The sequence below is a fragment of the Miniopterus schreibersii genome (genome assembly GCF_964146895.1).
Source record: "Miniopterus schreibersii genome assembly, chromosome: 20".
NCBI classification, from domain to species: domain Eukaryota; kingdom Metazoa; phylum Chordata; class Mammalia; order Chiroptera; family Miniopteridae; genus Miniopterus; species Miniopterus schreibersii.
Window position 1 is genome coordinate 21,753,298 of NC_138122.1, and position 21,581 is coordinate 21,774,878.

Here is a 21,581-nt window from a genome sequence, read left to right on the forward strand (position 1 = left end):
GCTAAAAGCATCCAAAAATAACACCCCCGAAACCAAACAGGCCAAAGACAAAGACTGGCCGAGGGCCTGGCAAGGCTGGGCGCAGGTCAGCCGTCTCCGTGGTGCCCGGGAGGGCGAGGCGAGGGCGAGGGCCGAAGCGTCAGGGCTCAGTGGCCAGTCAGTATCATCTTAAAACTGGCGGAGGAGTCACTTACTAGGAAACCGGCATTTCACAGAGATACTGCAGCCTCAGGCCACTGTGGCTCCGTTAGTTGGGCGTCGCCTGGTCCACCGAAAGGTTGCGGGTTCGATTCCCGGTCAGGGCACATGCCCGGGTTGTGGGCTCGATCCCCAGTCAGGGGCGTGCAGGAGGCAGCTGGTCAGTGACTCTCTCATCATTGACGTTTCCATCTCTCTCTCCCTCTCCTTTCCTCTCTCTGAAATCAATAAAAACATATTTTTTTTAAAAAAGAAATGAGGTTCTGATACCTGCTACAACATGGGTGAACCTTGAAGGAAGCCGCACACATAAGGCCACCTGCTGTGGCCTGCTGTCCAGAAGACACAAACCCATCGAGACAGGTGGATGCCGGGGGCTGGGGCAGGAGGAGATGGGGAGTGACCGCTTAGTGGGTACCGGGTCTCCTTTGGAGGTGATATCAATGTTTGGACCTAGATAGAGGTGGTCTTCGCACAACCTTGTGGACGCAAATACCACTGAAGTGTACACGTTAAAGTGGTTAATTTTGTGCTATGTGAATTTCATCTCATTTTTTAAAAAAGAGGTCCTTGGTCTGACTCCGTTAACAAAACAGACCCCTGGAGGAGTTTGGGGAGCTGGTCTAGCCTGGAACAGGGAGGCTCACCCCAGGCTGCAGTTAGAATCACCTGGGAGCTTTTAAAACTCTGGCAGCCTGGGCTCCACCCGCCAAGCTCACTCCCTGGTTCTGGGGCGGGGTCCAGGCCGCGGGGATCGGACTCGGTGGCAGGCGAGCGGCCAGGGCCGGAGCGGGTGTCTCCCGGGTCTCGCGCTTCCATCCCGTGTTCCATCCTGACACCCGCGTCCCTCCCAGGTCTCCAGTGTCAGGAAACGCCGGATGTTCGAAACGGTGCCCCCCCCCACGTTAATGTGCACATGTGACACTGAAGATTGGGGTTCAGCAGGTCCTGAGTGGGGTGTGAGAATCTGCCTTTCTACCAGCTCCGGGGGGTGGGGTGGGGGGGCACTAATGCTGCTGCTCCAGGGACCGCACTCAGCCAGGATCTAAAATGCAAATAAATCAACATGGTTCACGTTCAGGTGCTGAGACTTGTCTCAAGCAGGTAGCACAAGGCAGTTAATGAGCCTCGTGCTCTGTTTACGCCTTCTGGTCATTTACTTGACTCCAGTTCTGTGAAGCAAGCATTTAAATCGTCCCTGTTTTACAGGCGAGGAAACTGAGGCTCAGAGGCACCCAGCCACCCCGCTAATGAGAGCTGAAGTTGGTACCCCCAGCCCCCGCCCTTCGCTGCCTCTAGGGAAGCGTGTCCCGCACCACGTCTGTGTGTCGTGGCCGAGATGGTTCAGAGATGGCCCAGGTGACGTCCAGAGTCCGAATGCAGCGCAGCCAGGCTCCTCGGTAGCAAGGCGTCTGGGCGTTAGAATGCCCCGAGCAGGGCCCTTCCGGGGGGAGCTCTGTGGGTGACGTCAGCTGCGCTTCCCGTCGGTTTCTGAAATGGGGTGCACACCAGTGTCTTGGGGTGAAAATGAGCCACTCGTCCTGGTTTGCCTGGGACTTTCCTGGTTTTAGCACCGGAAGTCCCATGTCCTTGGCAACCGGGCTGATGGGTCCCCTTACTTATCAGAGGCCAGGAGCTCGCTCTCAGCTTCCGAGGACCGCAGGCTGGCCGTGGCCAGTGGGGCAGGATGTCCGTCCTGGGGCTGTTGCCACCTCCTGCGCGCCCCGGTCAGTCACCTCGGCCTTTCTCCCCAGCGTGCCTTTGGACACCCCGGGCGTTGTTCTGTGGCGAGGAGAGCAGCTTAGCATTTGCAGATGAGCTCGCGGAAGGATGCAGCTTTGTTTTCAATTCTCATTAACCTGGAACCAGGGAAAGACTGAAAGTATTATTGAATCGTTGAGGGATCTCATGAGTTACTGCAGGAAACACATTATTGTGAAGGCTGGTTCCTTAATGGGGTGGTTGGAGAGATTTCTTTGCCAGGCCAACATAGTAAAAGCAGCGTAATAACAGTAATGCTAAAACCGCAGCAGTAATAATGATGGTGATTTTGGCCTCGGGTCTCCAGATGGACCATAAAAAATGGTTTGGTTCAAGCTCAGCAAGCTTTTTCTTAAAGGGCGAGACGGTACATATTTTGGGCTTCTGAAGGCCATATGGTCTCTGTTATAACCACTCAGCTCGGCCTTTCTGGGGTGAAATCAGCCAGGCAACAGTCCGTAAGCGAAGGAGCATGCCTGCGTTCCGGTGCAATCAAATTCACAAAAAAACACGGGGCTGGCCCTCGGGCTGCGGTTGGCCGACCTGCGACGGAGTGGAAAGAGGATGGTCTTTGGGAGTCAGGCTTGGGTTCCAGACCCGGCTCGGCCACTTTCTAGCAGTGGCCTGGAACGTGCGTCGCCTGGACCTCTCGGAGCCTCAGTGTGCTCGTCTGTAAAATGGGGACACAGGTGCGTCCGACCTCACAGCTGTGCTGCGAGGATTAAATGCACGTGTGGAGCCGCTCAGTCAATGTTATTAAGTCTTTTAAAGGAGCCCCCAGGATGGGGCCAGGGGGCGGGAGGGCCCTGGTACCGCTTTCAAATGCTGCAGCCAAAAGGGGATACGTGTGGTCCAAACCCTCTTCGCAGTGGCTTGCAGACTGCGCTCTGGCAGCTCTGGAAGGCACGCGGTGTTCCTTCCCCAGGTGTTTTCTGGAGGGAGAGAATGAAGTCCAGCCTCCCTCTTTGTTTCCATGCCCAATAAATCACTCTGACAGCGGCTTGTTTTACTTTTACTCTGCGCATGGTTTTGGCAGTTGCTGGTAGGAGAGGGGAGGGGGAAAGGCATCGTTTTGTCCGGAATTGCTTCAGGAATGGAACTATTTTTTTGTGTGAATTAATATTCATCAAATAGATCAGGTAAACATCCAGTAATGACAATGCCCCGGCCATTTATCAATTCCGGCTTCAGAATGCAATTATCATTCCGATGGCACCGAGACCCAGGAATGAAGCCTGCCTGAGAGATCCCATTTTTCCCAGATCGGGGTTGGGGAGCGGGGTGGGTATGTGTGTGAAGATTCATTTTTTTTTACTTTTCTATGAAGAATGACACCCTCTTGTCAGAGCTGGGGTGGGGAGTCCAGATGCAACTTTCTCCTGAGCCTCAAACTTGGGTGAAGAGTTTGGCGAACCCCGATTCCAGAGAGGCAACAGGCTTCCTGGGTGTTTCTGGTAAAGAGTGAGCGTCGGAGATGGGAGGAGACAGACCCCGCCTGGCCCCTCTCCCCACCTGCTCTGTCCTGGGTGCCGTGCTGAGGTCGTTCTATTCCTTCTGCCGGGGGCACCTGTGAGGAGTCCGGTGGCTCCCGGCCTGTGCTGGCCGTCGAGCCCCCTCCCCTGGTGGTTCTAGTCTGTTCCCTGGGCTCGCGGATCTTCGCGTGAACGGGTCACGTTTCCCACAGCGGGGGCCGCGAGGAGGCGAGGTTGGCTGATGCCCCTAGAAGGACGACAGTGCGACACGTTGGGCTTCATCTGTTTTCTGAAAAGACTGGAGGTTTTTATACCTTGTGCCCGTAGCCCCTGGAGTCTACGGGGGAGAAACAAACGGTCCCCGCTTCCCAGGTGCTTTCAAACGCAAGGAACGCACCTCTGGCAGCTGAAGAATAGGTGGGTGTCCCTTGGCGATGCAAGTCGGGGTGACATGTCTGGGGGCCACCTCTGCTGAAGGAAGGAAGTGTGACCGAGATAGTTGGGGGCAACTCAGTGCTTCCTTGAATCCAGTGGAGGGGTGTGTGTGTCGGGGGGGTGCTTAGGGCGCCATGGGTCCCAGCTTACCGATTGGCGACTACCGTCGTAGGGACTTCAGCCAAGTCCTGTCTCCCATCCACAGCTCACTTATCAAATGAATTAATAGCACCTACGTTACAGGGCAGGTAAGATAGGCCGGGAGCCCCCTACCTGGGTCTGGCAGATGCCCTCCAGATGCCACCCTTAAATCCTAGCTCCCCAGTCGGTACCCTGTAAATGTCGTTGGCTCCTGGTCGAGGGCATGTTCGGCTCCTAGGGCTGCTGTCACAAAGCCACCACAAGCCGGGTGGTTTAAAAACAGCAGACGTGCATTTTCCTACGGTTCTGGGGCTTGAAGTTTAAACTCAGGGTGTCGGCAGGGTCACCTCCCTCAGGAGGCCCTGGGGGAGGGGGAGCCTGTCCCCGCCTCCCTCCTGGCTTCCGGTGGCTGCCGGTGGTCCTTGTCCCCGGGGCTGCATCGCTCAGCCGCCGCGGCCCTCTCGTGGCGGTCTTGTCCGTGTGCTCTCTCCTTTCCGTAAGAACACCAGTATTACCTCGCCTTGACGTCATTACATCCCCAAAGACCCCCTCTGCAAACACGGTCACCTTCCCTGGTGCTGGGACTTCCACAGGTCTTTCCAGGGGACAGGATTCAACCGCAGGAAAGGCTCGGGGTCCGGGAGATAGGCCCTGAATACAAGGCACTTCACGTGTGTGTCTCGTGTAATCGCCACCGGCCCCTCGGGGTACAGCTGGTTTCACTCCCGTTTTGACACTAACTTTCCTGCAGCGCTGACTGCGTCCGAGCATTCGCTAACGGCCCTGCGTGTTGCCCCCACTCGACAGATGAAGAAACTGAGTCACAGCGAGGCAAAGTCAGGGCAGGTTCGTTTCCAAGCGTCCTGTTGCAAAGTTCCGGGTGTCCTGTGCCTATAAAAACAACCACTTCCCCGCTCGGCGCTGACTGGGCATGAATTCTTGTTGTTATGGTCGGAAACCAAGTCCCCCACATGCAGAGGTGCCTCTGTCCTTCCGAGGGAGCCGGGCCGGGGGTGGTGAACTCAGGGTCCTGGCATTTGTCTTAGAGACTTATTTCACTGAGCATATGCTGTTGAAAACGGTAAGATTTCATTCCTTTTCATGGCTTAGCGTGATGTGTGTTCGTGCACACGTGCACATGTGCACACGTGTAACTCGCCTGCCTTTCTCACTCCTGCCTGTGTGTCTCTGCTTCTTGGTTCCGACTCAGGCGGCAACCTCTCCAAACAAGACTGGACCATCCAGTGGCCCACCACGGAGACGGGGAAGGAGAACAGCCCGGTGTGCCCCCCGGAGCCCGCGCCGTGGATCCGCACCCACCTCTCCCAGAGCCCCAGGGTCCAGTCCAAGTGCCCCCAGCACTACTGTTACGCCAGCCCCCCCCCGGGGGCCCCCGCGTACACCCACGTGGACAGGCTCACCGTGGACGCCTACCCGGGCCTGTGCCCGCCACCGCCCCTGGAATCGGGCCACCGCTCCCTGCCCCCCTCGCCCAGGCAGCGACACGCCGTCCGCACCCCGCCGCGCACCCCCAATATCGTCACCACGGTGACCCCGCCGGGCACGCCGCCCATGAGGAGGAAGAACAAGCTGAAACCCCCCGGGACCCCGCCGCCCTCCTCCCGAAAGCTGATCCACTTGATCCCGGGGTTCACGGCCCTGCATCGGAGCAAGTCCCACGAGTTCCAGCTGGGTCACCGCGTGGACGAGGCCCACACGCCCAAGTGAGTGCATGGTGGGTGCCCGGGGGCGGCTGAGCCCGGGGCCGCGAGGGGCCGCTGGCCTCCCCTCGCGGCCCCGGGACCCTCCCAGCTCAGGGAAGCCTGAATACACGTGCGTTTCCCTCCTTCAGTAGAACATAGAGTGGAATTTTCCAGAAATGACCCTGCTTAATACTATCTCTGTTCTAAAGCAGGGGTCTGCAAGCTATAGTCTAGGGGCCAAATCTGAATTTAGTGCAGCACAGCCAGGCTCCTTTCTTATGGATCATCCGTGGCTACTCTCCTGCCTCGATGGCGGGGTTGGGTACCACCGGCAAGGCCAGAAATATTCACCGTCAGGCCCTGACAGGAAGGTTTGCGGCTTCTGCAGGGTCTGCTTTCCCGCTGCCCCTCGAAATGGGGCGTGAGCTTCGCGGGCGACCTTCCCTTTTCCAGTGGCAGCATTCAAAGGAGTAAAAAAGAAACAGGTGATAGGCATTTCCATGGTATGTGTCGTTTAGCCCATTATATCAAAATACTGTCACTGCCACATAGAATCCGTATGAACGATTATTACGGAGGTAGTTTTCCGTGCGTGTTCGAAGTCCGGTGTGTATTTTACACTTGCAGCTCGAGGTCCAGTGTGCATTGTACACTTGCAGCTCAAGGTCCAGTGTGCATTGTACACTTGCAGCTCGAGGTCCAGTGTGCATTGTACACTTGCAGCTCGAGGTCCAGTGTGTATTGTACACTTGCAGCTCGAGGTCCAGTGTGTATTGTACACTTGCAGCTCGAGGTCCAGTGTGCATTGTACACTTGCAGCTCGAGGTCCAGTGTGTATTGTACACTTGCAGCTCGAGGTCCAGTGTGTATTGTACACTTGCAGCTCGAGGTCCAGTGTGCATTGTACACTTGCAGCTCGAGGTCCAGTGTGCATTGTACACTTGCAGCTCGAGGTCCAGTGTGCATTTTACACTTGCAGCTCGAGGTCCAGTGTGCATTGTACACTTGCAGCTCGAGGTCCAGTGTGCATTGTACACTTGCAGCTCGAGGTCCAGTGTGTATTGTACACTTGCAGCTCGAGGTCCAGTGTGCATTGTACACTTGCAGCTCGAGGTCCAGTGTGCATTGTACACTTGCAGCTCGAGGTCCAGTGTGCATTGTACACTTGCAGCTCGAGGTCCAGTGTGCATTTTATACTTGCAGCTCGAGGTCCAGTGTGCATTTTACACTTGCAGCTCGAGGTCCAGTGTGCATTGTACACTTGCAGCTCGAGGTCCAGTGTGCATTGTACACTTGCAGCTCGAGGTCCAGTGTGCATTGTACACTTGCAGCTCGAGGTCCAGTGTGCATTGTACACTTGCAGCTCGTCTGGATTTGGACAGCCCTCATTCCAGGTGTGAATGGCCACATGCATAGCCATCTACCTCAGGATAGGGCCGAGTTACCCACTTCCTCCAGGTCCTCCGACCCTCAGTGTGTTTTGAAACCGTGTATCAGGATTCCGGTGAAGTTCAGCTTTGCCCATCAGGGCTCCTCTGTCCAGTTTAACAAGCTCAACACTTTCTCAAGGAAGGTGCTCTCCTGGCACCGGTCCCGTGGCGAGGAGCCAGGGGGAGAGCAGCGGAGCGCTCAGCCTGGTGGTGTGGATGATGCCATGTGACCCCGTGGCCTGGGACCACAGCACCAGGTTCCCAGGGACACGAGGGCACTTGAACGTTGGGAGTTAAAAACAGGCCCAGGATCGAGTCAGTGGTCGCCTGCCTGGGCTGTGTGGGCAGGGGGAGCAGGGGGAGAGGTGAATTCTGACCGGGGACATTAACGGAGGGTTTATAGAGAGACATTCGCTGCGCTGAGCTCCAGTAAGTAGACTGGTAACAACAGCCAGCACTTACCTTGACCTGAGCTCGTCCTGGTTCCACCAGGGAGCAGCCTTGTGACCTCGGATTTAACCTCTCCAAGTCTTAGTGTGAACCAAAGGGGCTGGAATACATTTGTGCTTTTAAATGTGTGGTTGTGACTCATTTGTGGACAGCCAGCTCATCTTAGCGGGCTGTGACCAGCATTCAGAGAATGACATAGCCTCGCCTAGGTCCTGTTGGAGTGCGTGAAGTATTATATTGTTCTGTGAAACTTGATTTAGATACAGCTTTACTATCTTCTTTCTTACTCTGGGGGCTCTCTTTCCACTCTGGACAGTATAAGGCCGGCCGTTCCTCCTTCCATTCCAAAGGCAGGCGTTTTCCGTGGGCTCTGCGAGGACTTCAGAGGCCTTCTCAACACAACCCCCTGGGGAAGTCACTGCCCGTCAGTCAAAAGCGGAACATCCGACTCACCCGGTTTCTGTCCCATCGCAAAGCCCTTCGTTCTCTTGGTTAGAGCCGATGAGTCTTCCCTTGATGGTGTTGGGACCGAGACTGTGAAACGAAGGGAGGAAAGAGAAAGCGGGGGGAAGAGAGCATTGTCCTTGGGCTGGTAAATATAGGGTGCCCCCCAAAAGTATATACGCACACTTTGCATAATTATAAAGGCAGCATGTATTAAAATACATTTCATTTTCGAAGTTGAGCTATCCGCTGTTAAAGTGTGTATGCATTTTTGGGGGGACACCCTGTATATTTCTTAGCTGCTGTTTTAGGGCGCCCTGTGGCTTTCTGGTGCTGTGATTATCTTAACAGATGCACTTTCCCCACATTAGGCAGATGTGTCATCCTACTGGCCCGTTGTTTAGGCAAACCAAGGGCTCCTTAACCGCAGGTGGAACGATGCGTTTGGCATGACACGGGGATCTTGAAGACATCAGCAGAGCTACCGTTATTGTCATCATGAAAGGAAGAGCATTAGAGTCAGCCTGGGGATGGAGGTCCCTGGAAATAGGAGCCCGTCTCGCGTTCAGGAAGCCGCTGGGACACCCGAGGGACTTGGTTTGTTGAGTGGGATCCGTGGGCCCCGTGTATCCCACTTCGTGGGGATCGTGTGGAGTTGTTGCTCCTTCCCCTCCCCCCTCTCTCCGCCTCACCCCGGGCAGGCGCCAGCCTTCTGGGAGGCCTGTCCCTCAGTTGCCAGATTAAGTGCCCGAGATCTATTCGCTCCAGAGGGTGGTGCCACTTCGGGAACAGACAAAGAGAAGGCACTGTTCTCTCCCTTGATTTTCGACTTATTTGATAGGATTTGAAATGAACCACTTAAGTGTGATGAATGGGGAAGAGAGAAACCTTCCCTCCAGGGCCAACCCCTCCACCGTGCGTGGGCTCCCGGGTGGCAGCTTGAGTCATAGAGGGCCGCTGCCCAGCTCTTTGATTTAAGATAATGGGGACAGGGGTGAGGGAGCGATACCAGCGCGGGGTGGAGCTGTCACTCGGACACACGCAGTAAGTGAGTCATTTGAAAGCCAAGGCAGAGGATAGGAGCAAGGCTGGGGACAGCTGAGACCCCAGGAATGCCTCCAGAAAGTGGAGGTCACCATGGGGAAGCTATTCAAAGCCAGACGTGAGGTGGCCACGAAACAGTAGCCACGAAACAGTGGCCACGTACGTCATGATGTCCTTAAATAGGGCACTTCTAGGTTCCCCACAAGGTCAGGGGCCAGCCCTGGGCCCACCCAGAGTGAAGTCAGGCCCCACCTGGCTCTCTGGACCACCTTATGCCAGATGGAAGGATTTGATGATTGAGTCTCACTCATTCATTCATTGTACGTTTTGACCAAGCCCTATAGGGATCCTCAGGTGAGCAAATGACCTGCTTTCCAGGAGTTTACAACTGAGAAGAAAAGATTGCTAAGTCAGGAGACTAAAACAGGACCGTGTGCTGAGCTGGATAAAGAGGGCCATGGGGGTCTACCATGGAAGCATCAGTAAGATTTAGAGTCGGGGTCCCAACGTGGCATAGTCTGAGCCCTAAGTGTTAGTGAAACTCTCCTCTCTTCTCCAGGACATGTCTTGAGGCTCCTTTGCTCATTGGATGGGCTAATTCTTGGGCCCTCTCCTCCCCTCTGTCCATCCCAGAGACAGAATGGTGCTGTGCAGACTCCCAACCAAGTTGTCAACAGCTGGAACGAGTTGTGCTCTGTTTAGTGGTGGTGTTGGGCTCTCCAGCACGGCCCAGAACACTCACCCGTTTGTTCATTCATTCTGCAAACTGGTTTCTTGTTGCTTTGATGTGCAGGGTCCGTGTGAGAGGCCTGGGATGCAGAGTTGCAAAAAAACCCCAAAAAACCCCCCACACAAAAAATGCCTCCCTTTGAAGGAGTTCAGGGTTTAGAGGAGTCGGGTGGAAAACATCGGTTTATAATTCGGTGGGGAAAGGCCTGGAGCAGAGAAAGTAAGACTAGAGCTGCGGGAGCCCCATGAGGATCGCCCAAAACATCCAAGGGAGCCAGGGACAGCTTCCTGGAAGGACCATCCTCTAGGACAGGGGTCAGGAAATGTGTCCTGTAAGAAGCCAGGCAGTAGCCCCGGCCGGTGTGGCTCAGCGGTGAGCGTCGGCCTGCACACCGAAGGGCTGTGGATTTGATTCCAGGTCAAGGGCACATACTTGGGTTGCAGGTTTGATGCCCAGCCCCAGTTGGGGCACATGAGGGAGGCAGCCAATTGATGTGTCTCTCCCACATTGATGTTTTTCTCTCTCTCTTTCCCTTCCACTCTCTCTGAAAAGCAATGGAAAAAATATCCTTGGGTGAGAATTTAAAAAAAAAAAGCCAGGTAGTAAATATATCAGGCTCTGCCATCCTGTGGCCTCTCTTACATCCACCCAACCCTGCAGTTGTCAGTGAAACCAGCCACAGGCGATACGCAAATGAATGGGCTGCATGGTGCTCCAATAAATCTTTATCCATAAAAACAAGTGGCAGGTCGGTTTGGTCCTGGGGCTGTAGTGTGCCAAGGCCGGGCCTAAGACGAGACCTGCGGGGGGTGGGAGCGGGCCAGGTGGAGAGGGAGGGAAGGGAGTGCGGGCGGGAGGATAGCAGCTGGGGAACCGGGGGCACGACCTGTCCTGTGCCATTTCCGCTGCTCTCACTTGGCCTCGAGGCCTCAGGCCGGTTGCTCCGAGCCCTTTTATTTCTGTTTTCTATTAATTAATTCCTCTAAATACGCAGTGTTGCCTCCCAGGATGCAGGAGAGTGTGGCTCTGGCAACACAGCTGAGCAGGAGTCCGTGGGAGGCTCTGCCATATGCTCCTGCCGGCCAGCCGATGGCACCTTCTAGTGCCACCCGCTTCCCCGAGTGGGTCACCTCCGCTGGCCTCCTGATCTCCAGCTCCCGGTGGGCCCTGTCCGGACGCTGTCATTTAAACTGAACGTGGCCGGGGGCTGTCTGGTCGCTGGCAGCGAGCGCTCCCCCTCCTCCCCCTGCTCCCCTCGGGCTGGAGGTATTTATTAACTTGAACAAATAGAGGAAGAATAAAAATATTAACAACCGTCCAGGCCTCGAGCCTGGGCCCCCTCCCACCATGGCCGAGCTCCCAGGAGCTGCAAGGGAAGCCGGTGAGGTTAACTTTCTAGAGGGTGCGCAGTGGTTTTCAGGGAGCAGTCACCGATCAGGTCTGAGGGTCACACTTTGTACTTAGAGAGACTGCCTTTCGGCGGCCACCAGCTGACACAGGCCCAGGAAGAGACGAGACCTGTGTCCCCAACCTGCGCATTTCCGGGGTTCCCTGCTGGCCTGCATCTCTCACCAGCAGTTAGCGTTCCTCCCATTTGGAAACGAGGGTGTGAAAGGCCCAGGTGAGGGCAGTCTCCGCACTTGTCGCCTGGACTCTGGGCCGGCTGATAATGACCTCCGCCCCTCCCCACATTTGCAGCACCCCACCTGCCGTTGTTTGGTTTGGCCGTAGGTGTGGTCAGCATCGGTGACTCTGTCCTCAGGCTACTGCATGAGGCCTCACCTATCTGCAGCTCTCGGGACCAAGGACTCAGCATCGCAGGAAATGAGAGGGCTCTGTGCTGCCTGGGGGGGCCCCGGGGGTGCTGCCTGGCCGTTACCCACGCTCGGAGTGTTTCCCGGCCCTGGGGGACCTCCGGTTGCCCACCAGGAGCTGTGTTCCGAGTTTTTTCTATTGTCCATGTAGGTTTTCAAGAATTTTCCTGAAGTGTGGCAGGCGAGGGGCTCGCTGGGCGCCAGAGGGGCCTCTCGGAAGTTAATGTCCCGTCCCAGGTTATAATGGACAGCAGCTGGGACGTCTGCCGGGGCCAATTTGCCGCGAGCAGCCCTGCACTTGGCCTCCAGGGCAGAATTTCCGAGTTTACTTAACCATGGAGAGCGCAGGTGGAACCAGATGACAGCACTCGCCGCAGGGGGGCACAGAGGCGCGGGCACAGCGGGCCTTTTCTCACGTGGCCCCGGCCGCCTCCCCCGCTCTCTCTCCTCTGCCTCTTATCATTTCCAGCGGGTCACATGCTTCCCAATTCTCCCCTCTCTCCCCTTTACCCTCTTTATCTGCAATTTTAAAAAATCGAGTACTAATTTACATACGATAAAAAAAACACAGACTTCAAGTTCAATGAGTTTTAATAAATACATATCCCCAGGGACCCGCCACCCCAGTCAAGAGAATGGAGCATTTTTCATTCATTCTGGGAAGTTTCCCTCATGCCTGCTTTCCAGTCATCTCCCCCACCTTGAGGGCAGCCTCGGTTCTGGTTTTCATCACGTAGCTGAGGTCTCCTATAGAACATCATATAAATGGAACCGTGCGTTGTATACTCTTGTGTCTGGCTTCTTTCACTCAGCGTGATGTTTTCGAGATTAATCCGTGTGGTGTTGGATTCGTGGTTCATTCTTTTTCTTGTTTTGTTACTATCCGCTTCTACGATTTCATTGTGTGAATGCGCCACAGTGTGGGTCATCCTTACTGTATTTGTTTCTTAGGACGGCTGCCACCAAGTACCCCAAACGTGGTCGTTTACAACCACAGGAATGTATTATCTCTTACTTCTGGAGGCTAGACGTCCAGAGTCAAGGTGCTGACTGGGCCTTGCTTCCTCGGAATAGAGGAGATGTCTTTCTTGCCTTTGCCAGCTTCTGGGGACTCGGGCCAGTCCTTAGTGTTTTTGGCTCGTAGGTGCATCACTCCAGTCTCTGCCTCTTGTCTACACACTGCCTTCTGCCCTCTGTATGTCCTTCTTATAAGGACACCGGCCATTAGATTTAGGGCCCACTCTAATCCGTTATGACTTGGCTTAGCTTGATCACATCTGCAACGACCCTGTTTCTAAATAAGGTCACAGTCACAAGTACTGGGGGTTAGGACTCGCTATGCACACACTGACGGACATTTAAAGTATTTCCAGTTTGGGGCTATTGAGATGAAATCTGCTATGAACATCCTATACAAGTTGGGTTTTGTTGTGGTGGTGTTTTTTTTCTGTCTACGGATGTTTTCCTTTCTCCTGGGTAAATACCTAGCCGTAGAATTCCTAGGTCATAGGAAAATTCAGCGGTGGTCAGCATGGAGCAGTTTTGTCCCCCTGGGCAACGTCTGGACACATTTTTTGGTTGTCATGATTTGGGGAGCAGGAGAGTGCTGCTAGCATCTATCACCTGGGTAGAGACCAAGGATGCCAATAAAGCACCCTATAATGCAAGCAACAGCACCCCCCTCATCCCTCTGGAAAGAGTTATCCAGCCCCAAGGATGAATAGTGCATCTTTGTCATCGCTTGACACTGTCGGGCTTCTAATTTTATTTATTCTAATAGGTATGAAGTGGGATCTTGTGGTGTTTTAATTTGCATTATTTAATTAATCACTTTGCATTTCCCTGAGGACTAAAGGTGTTGACCATCTTTTGGTGGATTTACTGGCCATCTCTCTCTATGTGAATTATCTGTTGAAGTCTTTTGCCTGATTTTTAATTGGGTTCCTTATCTTCTTATTAACCCTGTGGTAGGTCCTTTGTCAGATTACGTATCGTGGATATTTCCTTTCAATCTGTAGCTTCCCTTCACACTTGCATACGGTTGTCTTTCAAAGAGCTGACGCTCTCAGGGTTAATGGAGTCCCGTTGGTCACATTTTTTTTTCCTTTCTTTCATGCTTAGTGCTTTTTATATCCTGCTTAAGAGATCTTTGCAAGTCCCAGACACCGAGATCGTCTCCTGTTTTCTTCTAGAAGTGTTACAGTCTTAGCTTTTAGGGTAGGTTTATTATCCAGCTCACGCTGATTTTTTTGCATATGGTGTGAGGTAAGGATCAAGGCTCAGCATCTCCCACATGACTCTCCAGTCGTCCAGGCACCATTTGGTGAAGAGACCACCTCTTCTCCATCGAATTACGTGGCATCGTTGTCAAATAGAAATCAGCCGTGTACATGCAGCTCTATTTCAAGACTCTATTCTGTTCTGTTTTTGTGAAAATGGACTTAGCCAGGATTAAAAAACCTCAGCTAACTGCACCTGGCCTCTTTGCTCCCTAGTTTTCTTGTTTCTCACTCAGCATATTCTCACTTGCCCCAAGGACATCCTATCTAAACAGACGGGCCAGGCCCTGTTGCCCTCCCTTGTCTTTGACTCTGTTGACTTCTTGAAATCCTCCCCCCCGCCCTCGCCCCCCAAGTCTTCCTGGCATCAGTAGAAAAAGGTCATGTTTTTTTCTTCTTCTAATGAGTGACTCATCAAGCCAGGGCTGAACACTCACAAACAGCCATCCCTACAAGGGATTGAAAGCGGTTCTCGTCTCTGCTGATTCTCCCACTTTTTCTTGGCGTGTCCTTGTGAGTCCCATGCTGCTGGTTATGTCCCGGTGCTCAGACCCCCTGCCTGTCTGACGCGGGTCATGGAGCACCCAGCGGCCTGGAACGGCACGGAGGGGGTGAGGGCAAGAGTGTTTTTTTTTTGCTAATGACCCAGAGAGATGAGGCCTGTGGTGTAGCTCCCAGCAGCAAAGCCACCTAAGTTCTCGTGACTCCTCAGGACCCAATGGAAGGGTTATGTCGCCCAGTGGCATCACTATTTAGGAAAAAGTCCTGTTTGTGTATTTGCAAACGGTAGTAGGTCAGAACCTGTACCGAGTCCTCGGTATCCGAGGGGCACTGTCACTCCCGGGTAGAGTTTAAAAGACAAACGTTATGATTTCACTTATTTGTAGAATCTAAAGAGCAATGTAAGCAAACAAATAAAACAGAAACGGACTCATTGATACAGAGAACAGACTGGTGGTTGCCAGAAGGGGGAGGAGCCAGGGGACTGGGTGAGAAAGGTGAAGGGATTGAGAAGGACAGACCTGCAGTTACAGAATAGTCATGGGGATGTAAGTACAGCACAGGGAATATAGTCAGTAACATGGTCATAACTGTGTATGGGGCCGGGTGGGCACTGGAAACATCAGGGGGATCACTTTGTAAAGTATATGATTGTCTAACCACTATGCAATGTAAACTATAATTGCAAAAAAATATTTTTTAATAAAAAATATTAGGGCAAAAAGATACACGTTAAATCCTATCCCTGAAACGTTATATTTTAAAGAGAAAACTGAAATAGTAAGAGCAGGCTTTGAAGACAGCTTGGGCCTCAGATACTTAATATAATTTTGTTCTTTTGGGCTAGAGATGTTTGGAGCTAGAATCTTAGAGCGCCTGGGGGGCTTCCCATAGGAGGTGCTGCTGGGCGGCCTCTGCGGACGGCTGGGGCGTTTACCTGGTGAGGGGAGGCTGGGGCGTTCCTGCAGGGGGGGCCATGGGAAAGCGGGAAAGGCGCCTTCCAGCAGGAAGGCAGAGGGGATGCTATCAGACTTCTGACTTATCCAGAGGAGCCAGAAGTATGGAATTGTTCGTGTGAAATTTCTCTATTTAAAAAAATATTGCCAGCGAATCCACACTGAAGCCTCGTATGAGCCAGGTAAAGCTTGTCTGCTGTCCACGTGTTGCTCCGCAGGTCACCACTTCCCATAGTAAATTTAAAACCCTGCAAACCCTTTGAAGCGCAGTTTTCCTTGAAGTCCGCCAGAAGAGAGAGCCCACTGGGTCCATGGCAGGGCTGTTGGTTGGGAGGTGGGACGTCCTGTCTTTCAGGGAGATGGTGACACTATGCCATGCACCGGCCGGGGCTGCCGTCGGCATATGTATTCAAGAGGCTAAACATCGTCTCAGGTGTTTGGGTGGCTGTTTTGTTTTCACCATCTCCAGGCCTTTGACAATTGTCCCCTGATTGATCTTCATGGCAGAAAGCCTGGCTTGGAGGGCCAAGCTGGACATTGAAGCCTATACACTTAGTTCTGGCTGAGCACTCGGGACCCTCAGTTTCCCCATCTGACCAAGAGCCACCCACTCACCAGCCTCTTGGGCTGGCGGACAAGGTGATCCGGGGGCCAGGACTTCAGGGTGAAGGCCGAGGTTTCCCAGGTGGCATTCCAGCAAGAAGGCCCCGTGAATTTGAAGCCCCATCAGTCCAGTTCTGAGTTATTCCAGCTGGAGTGACTTGTCTGAAGTTTAGTTTTGCTGAGCAGTGTCTTTACTTCCACGGACGGCAGTCAGATTTCACCAAAATGGGCCCAGAGAAAGTGCCCTTCTCACGAACCCCTGTGCATCCTGTTTGTATCCAGTTTAAAACCTGGTTATAAAAGATTCTTGCAGTATCTCTAGACAGTACTCTCAACCCAGATGGAGTTACTGCATTAAAAGTAGCTGCTGTATTGGGTGACACAGCCTGGCTGTCCTTGGAGTAACGAGTGGAGACCATACTTTGGAACCAGCGTTTCTGGGTTTAAATTCATTCATTCAGTTCACTAACTATTTATTGAGCATCTGTTATGTGCCAGATGCTGAGCATACAATGGCAAACGAGAAAGGCTTGACGCCTACCTTCATGGAATTCATGTTGTCTCAGGGGAAGCTGATATGAAACAAGTTTACATGGAAATGAAATCATTTCAGAGTGTCCCAAGTGCTATGAGTGAAATGCATAAGGCGCTGAGATTGAGTGACAGGGCCTCTCTGAAGCCGAGATCCGACGGCCCACAGGAGCGGCCATGCAAAGAGTTGTGAGGGGCAGGGATGGGGGAGGGTGGGAGAGAAGACATGTGCAAAGGTCCCGAGGCAGGAAAGCATCTGCATGTCCCAGGAACCTGACGAAGACCAGTGTGACTGGAACTGTCTGGAGAATGGCTTGGAGCAGACTTGTTTGCCTTGATATCCAAAGGTAGGCTGTCAGTGAATATTTATTGCATGGATGGATGGGTGGACGGACAGACAGAAGGAAGGAAAGAAAGGGGCATTCTTTATGTCTGTTTGTGGCTGCTTTTGTGCTAACATATCCGAGTTGAATAGCTGCAGCCTACAAAGCCCAAGACGCATACTATCTGGGCCCCGACTTAAAAAAGTCTGCTGACCTCTGATCTCTAAAATGGTGACAACAGTAATATTAGCTTCTTCAAACAGTTGTGGGGATAAATGAGAAGAAGATGCCCCTGGTCTGCCCCCAGCGACTAGCCTCAGTCAGTGTACACTGAACAGAAGGGGATTTTCTCCCGTTATTTCCCCCAAATCCTCCTTGGAGCTCCGTGCCCAGTGCTCCTGCGGCCCTCCCGTGTTCCCTGGCAGCGGAAACGGGGTTGTGTTCCCTCTTTGCGTCGTCCTGAAGGTTGCGTTTTATTTGCGTGGGCGCTGGGGGGTAGGAGAGGGTGGTCTGCCGCTCACAGACCCCCCAACAGCGATTCTCCCGCGCGGGCCCTGATGACTCAGGGTTTCACGAACGTTAATTACGGCCGCGCTTCATTCCCGGGGAGCACAGGTTCTTGCTGCTCTCAGCGGAGAGAAACTTAGAGCGCGCCCCTTAATGAGAAAGTTGGGCCTCTCTCGCACCGTGAAATTGTGAGCGTGACCATGAATTTAGATGAGAACTTATGTATCCAGGGGCAACCCGGAGAGGCAAGAATTCCCCAAATACCTGCTCACTGCTAGGGGGGGTTTTGTCCTGGGTATTGGGCAAAAAGCATAAGACTGCAGGGTGGAGCTTCTGGATTCCCTGGGTGAAAGCCAGGAGCCAGGGTCCGTGGGGGTGATTGCGAGTGCCCTCCCCGCGGCGCACAGTTTCTGCACCCCGACACTGCTGACGCTTGGGGTTACGTGATTCTCTGTGGTGGGGGCTTCCCTGTGCGCCGGAGGGTCTTAACAGCTTCCTTTACTTCTGCCCGCTGGGTGCCAGCAGCAACCCCCTCCCCAAGCTGTGGCAACAAAAGATGTCTCCTGACATTGCCCAGTGTCCCCTGGAAGGTAAAACTGTCCCCCAGTTGAAAAGCAATGGTAATAGAGGCACCCATCGGATGCCGACGCCTGTGTGAGTCGGGGCAGCTGCTACAGGACACGGGGCTTAGAGGTCAGATGGACTGGATTCCGATCCCTGCGGCTGTGTGACCTTGGGCAAGTCACTGACCCTCTCTGAGCTTAACGGCTGTTTCAGAGGTTGGCGTCGAGATGAAATGGGATGGTGTCAGTGAAGCGCGGGCACAAGGTAGATTCTCTGTGTTTTCTTTCCCTGCTGCCTCACTGCCCCCCTCCCCGAGAATTCCCCACCCCCTCAGCTGATCCCTAGGGGCAGATGGGTGCAGGCTGCCCTCCGGGTTCCCCCTGCTCTTCCTCTTGCCTTTCTCCATGAGACTCAGCACAGGAGGGCACATGCCAGGGTGAAGAAAAAGTTCCACCTGATTACTGCACGTTCCCTTCAAAGGGCGGCGCGGTTTGTGCTTTGCAGCTTCATGAAAGAGCCCCACCCGCCGCTCCAAAGGGAATAATAGATCAGTGAGACTGGGACCGTAAGTGCCATCCTCCTGCATCGCCACCAGGCATTTGGATGCCTAGGTGGCAGGCTGGCTTGGATAATAGAGAGCTGCCGCTTTCCCGCTCCTGCCCCAGGTCACCCCGACCCCTCGAATGAATGCGAAAAGAAGAAGGTGCTGGGGGACCATTTGCCCTCTCGGCCCCCAAACACCGAAGGTGACTCTGCGCCGAGCTCCTGTAATCCCGGCTTTGGAGCAGGGGGCTGCTGGCATCCGGGAGCCCAGGCAGCTGAAATGGAATCGGCCCCCGGGGTGGTCTGTGTTTCTGCAGTGTCCCCTGGGGAGCAGCCCGTCTCACCTCCCTGTCTCCATCTCCCCATCTCCCCATCTCCCCATCTCCATCTGTCTCCATCTCCATCTCCATCTGTCTCCATCTCCATCTCCATCTGTCTCCATCTCCATCTCCATCTCCATCTCCATCTCCATCTCCATCTCCATCTCCATCTCCATCTCCATCTCCATCTCCATCTCCATCTCCATCTCCATCATCTCCATCTCCATCTCCATCATCTCCATCTCCATCTCCATCTCCATCTCCATCCCCATCTCCATCTCCATCCCCATCCCCGTCCCTGTCTCTGTCTATCTACCTCACGGTTTAGAAGAAGAATTTCAGTCCCCCAAAGGCTACGTGACATGCCCAAAGCCCCACCACCACAGCCTACAGGAGCAGACGCAGATTTGAACCCAGGACTCCAAAGCTTTGAAACACCACAGAACACTTGCTTCTGTCCGCATTGAGCTCCACAGTCAGGTGCCTTTGCCCCCAGCATCCAAGGCCACCTGAGGAGTGGGGGGCTGCAAGCACCCCAGGCTCCCCCCAATCCACCCCACGACCCAGCTTTCTGCTCAGCCCCGATTCGTGCTCTGTAATGCATCTGAACGCTCCATCGCGTCCCTGCCCCCCCAGCGCTCGGAAACTTTCCCATTTCCTTGTTAAATAAAAGATGAGAGTCGGATAATCAAATCCAGATGCCCTCAGGGCCTTCGATGTCACCTGCCAATTTTTCTCCTGGTCATTTTTTTTTCTTTAAACAAAACAGAAGCGATGGTCAGAGGGTTCGGAGCAAGAGGCCATATTCAAATGGTGTCATTACCTGTCGGGCCTCGCTATGTTTTATTCACTCGTGTCTCTCCCTAGACACGGGGCTTGCATTCAATATTGCAGCGATTTTTCAAATACCTCTCAAATGCCAAGGTCCTATCCGATGCACCCTCTTGAGCGGAGGAGGCAAACTCACTCTGTGACCTTTATTTCTCAGGATAAGAGTTCGGTGTGGATCTAGACTCTTTACGATGAAACGCATTTAGTGTCTGTCTCTCCCAAAGACCAGTGGTTCTCAATCGGGGTGACTTTGCTCCCCAGGGGACAATAGGCAGTGCCTGGAGTCAGTTTTGGTTGTCGCAGTTGGGAAGGGCGGGGGTGATACTGGCATCTGCTCACTATCCTACAAGGCACAGGACAGCCCCTTGCAACAAACATCTGGCCCCAAGTGTCAGAGGGGCTGAGAGACCCTCAGTGATTCCTCTGGGTGGGCAGCTGTCTCACTCCCGGGTCCCCCGCCCTGGGCCTCGTGCTCGGTAGAGGCTCCGTACGTGTTGGCTGAATGCATGAGCTCGCCTGGCTGCTCCCAGCTGGGAGTTTGGGGATGGCCCCATCTGCTTCTCCATCTGCGCCTCTCGTCCTTCCACGTTCCTCTCCAGCACCCCCCAGCCACGTGTACTTCCGTCACTTGTTCCTTTCCTCTTGTCCTTACGTGTCTCCTCCGCCTGGCTAACTCCCATTCATTCTTCAGTGCTCTGCTCAGGGGTCACCTCCTCCAGGAAGTCCTCCTCGACTCGCTCAGGTTGGCGTTCCTCCTCTAAACCCAGGCCAGGGATCGCTACGTGGTTTACAGCCTGGGAAGTTGTAACTAGTGAGTGCATTCGAAACATTCAGATGTTCCTCACATAGCGGGGATTCAGTGAATTTTAGACACTACAGTCCCCACCTCACTCTGTCCTAACAGCTCTGTGAGGCAGGTATGATCAGCCCCATTTTACAGATGAAGACACTGAGGCTCAGAGCGGTGGGTGGAGGTGCTGGGGATGAATTCCGGAGCCTGGGCCATCCCACCTCACCAGCTGGCCAGATTTCCAAAGACAAGGGCAACCCCTGGCCCCAGCCTTCCTGGCGGGTTCTAAGTGCTTTGTTACGGCCCAATCGATCAGGAACCAATTAAGGCTGAGAGCACTTAGCTGCAAATGAGGTTTCTGGGTAATGGAGGTAATGAAGCAGATGGAAACTGTCACCCAGCAGCAAAAGGCAGCTGTTTGCCACCAAACCAAGGCCAAGCTTGGGTCCTGACGTTAGCCGGGTAAGGACAGGGTTAGGGAACCTCTGCTCAGTGTCCCCTGGGGTCCCATCAGATCACTTGCCACTGTGCATAGAGAGTTAGGAAAGGGTGTCCCTGACCCGCACTGTCCTGTGTCCCCGATTCCAAACACCCAGTGGATAGCTTGGGGCACCGGAAGCTGGGAGAGACATGGGAGGATCCCTCACTAGAGCCTTCGTGGGGAGTGTGGACCTGCCAACACCTCAATTTTAGACTTTGAGCCTCTAGAGTTGTGAGAAAATAAATTTCTGTTGTTTTAAAGCCACCCAGTTTGTGGGAGTTGGTTCCAGCCACCCAGGGAAACCAATACAGGTGGTCAGAATATCCACCTTGCTCAGAAATAGCAATAGCTGCCCTGGCCGGTGTGGATCCATGGTTAGAGTGTTGGCCCCTCACACCAAAGGGTCGCAGGTTCGATTCCCGGTCAAGGGCACGCACCTGGGTTGCAGGTTCGATCGCCGGCCCCGGTCAGGGCGCACGCAGGAGGCAACTAATAGATGTGTCTCTCTTACATCAATGTTTCCCTCTCTCTCTCTCTCTCTTCCACTCTCTAAAAATCAGTGGAAAAAATATCCTCGGTTGAAGATTAGCAACAACAAAAGGAAATATCAACAGCTGACATGCATAGTGCACCTAGAGGCACCGAGGGGCTTCCGTGCAGTATCTCATGTGATCTTCGCAATGGCCCGGGAGCTAAATGCTCTGAGATCAGCGGCAATTGCATTCTTTCG

The 21,581-nt window shown here is 53.8% G+C and overlaps 1 protein-coding gene across 1 annotated transcript in view; it reads left to right on the forward strand.

Moving 5' to 3' along the window:
• Positions 1 to 21,581, forward strand: part of KSR2 (kinase suppressor of ras 2) — a gene marked incomplete at both ends in the record, with an annotated part of 167,230 nt that overhangs the window by 55,117 nt on the left and 90,532 nt on the right. Inside the window, one exon of the mRNA XM_081123025.1 lies at positions 5,218 to 5,731. Coding sequence (XP_080979151.1) covers positions 5,218 to 5,731 — 514 coding nt within the window. The remainder of the gene's footprint in view (positions 1 to 5,217; positions 5,732 to 21,581) is intronic.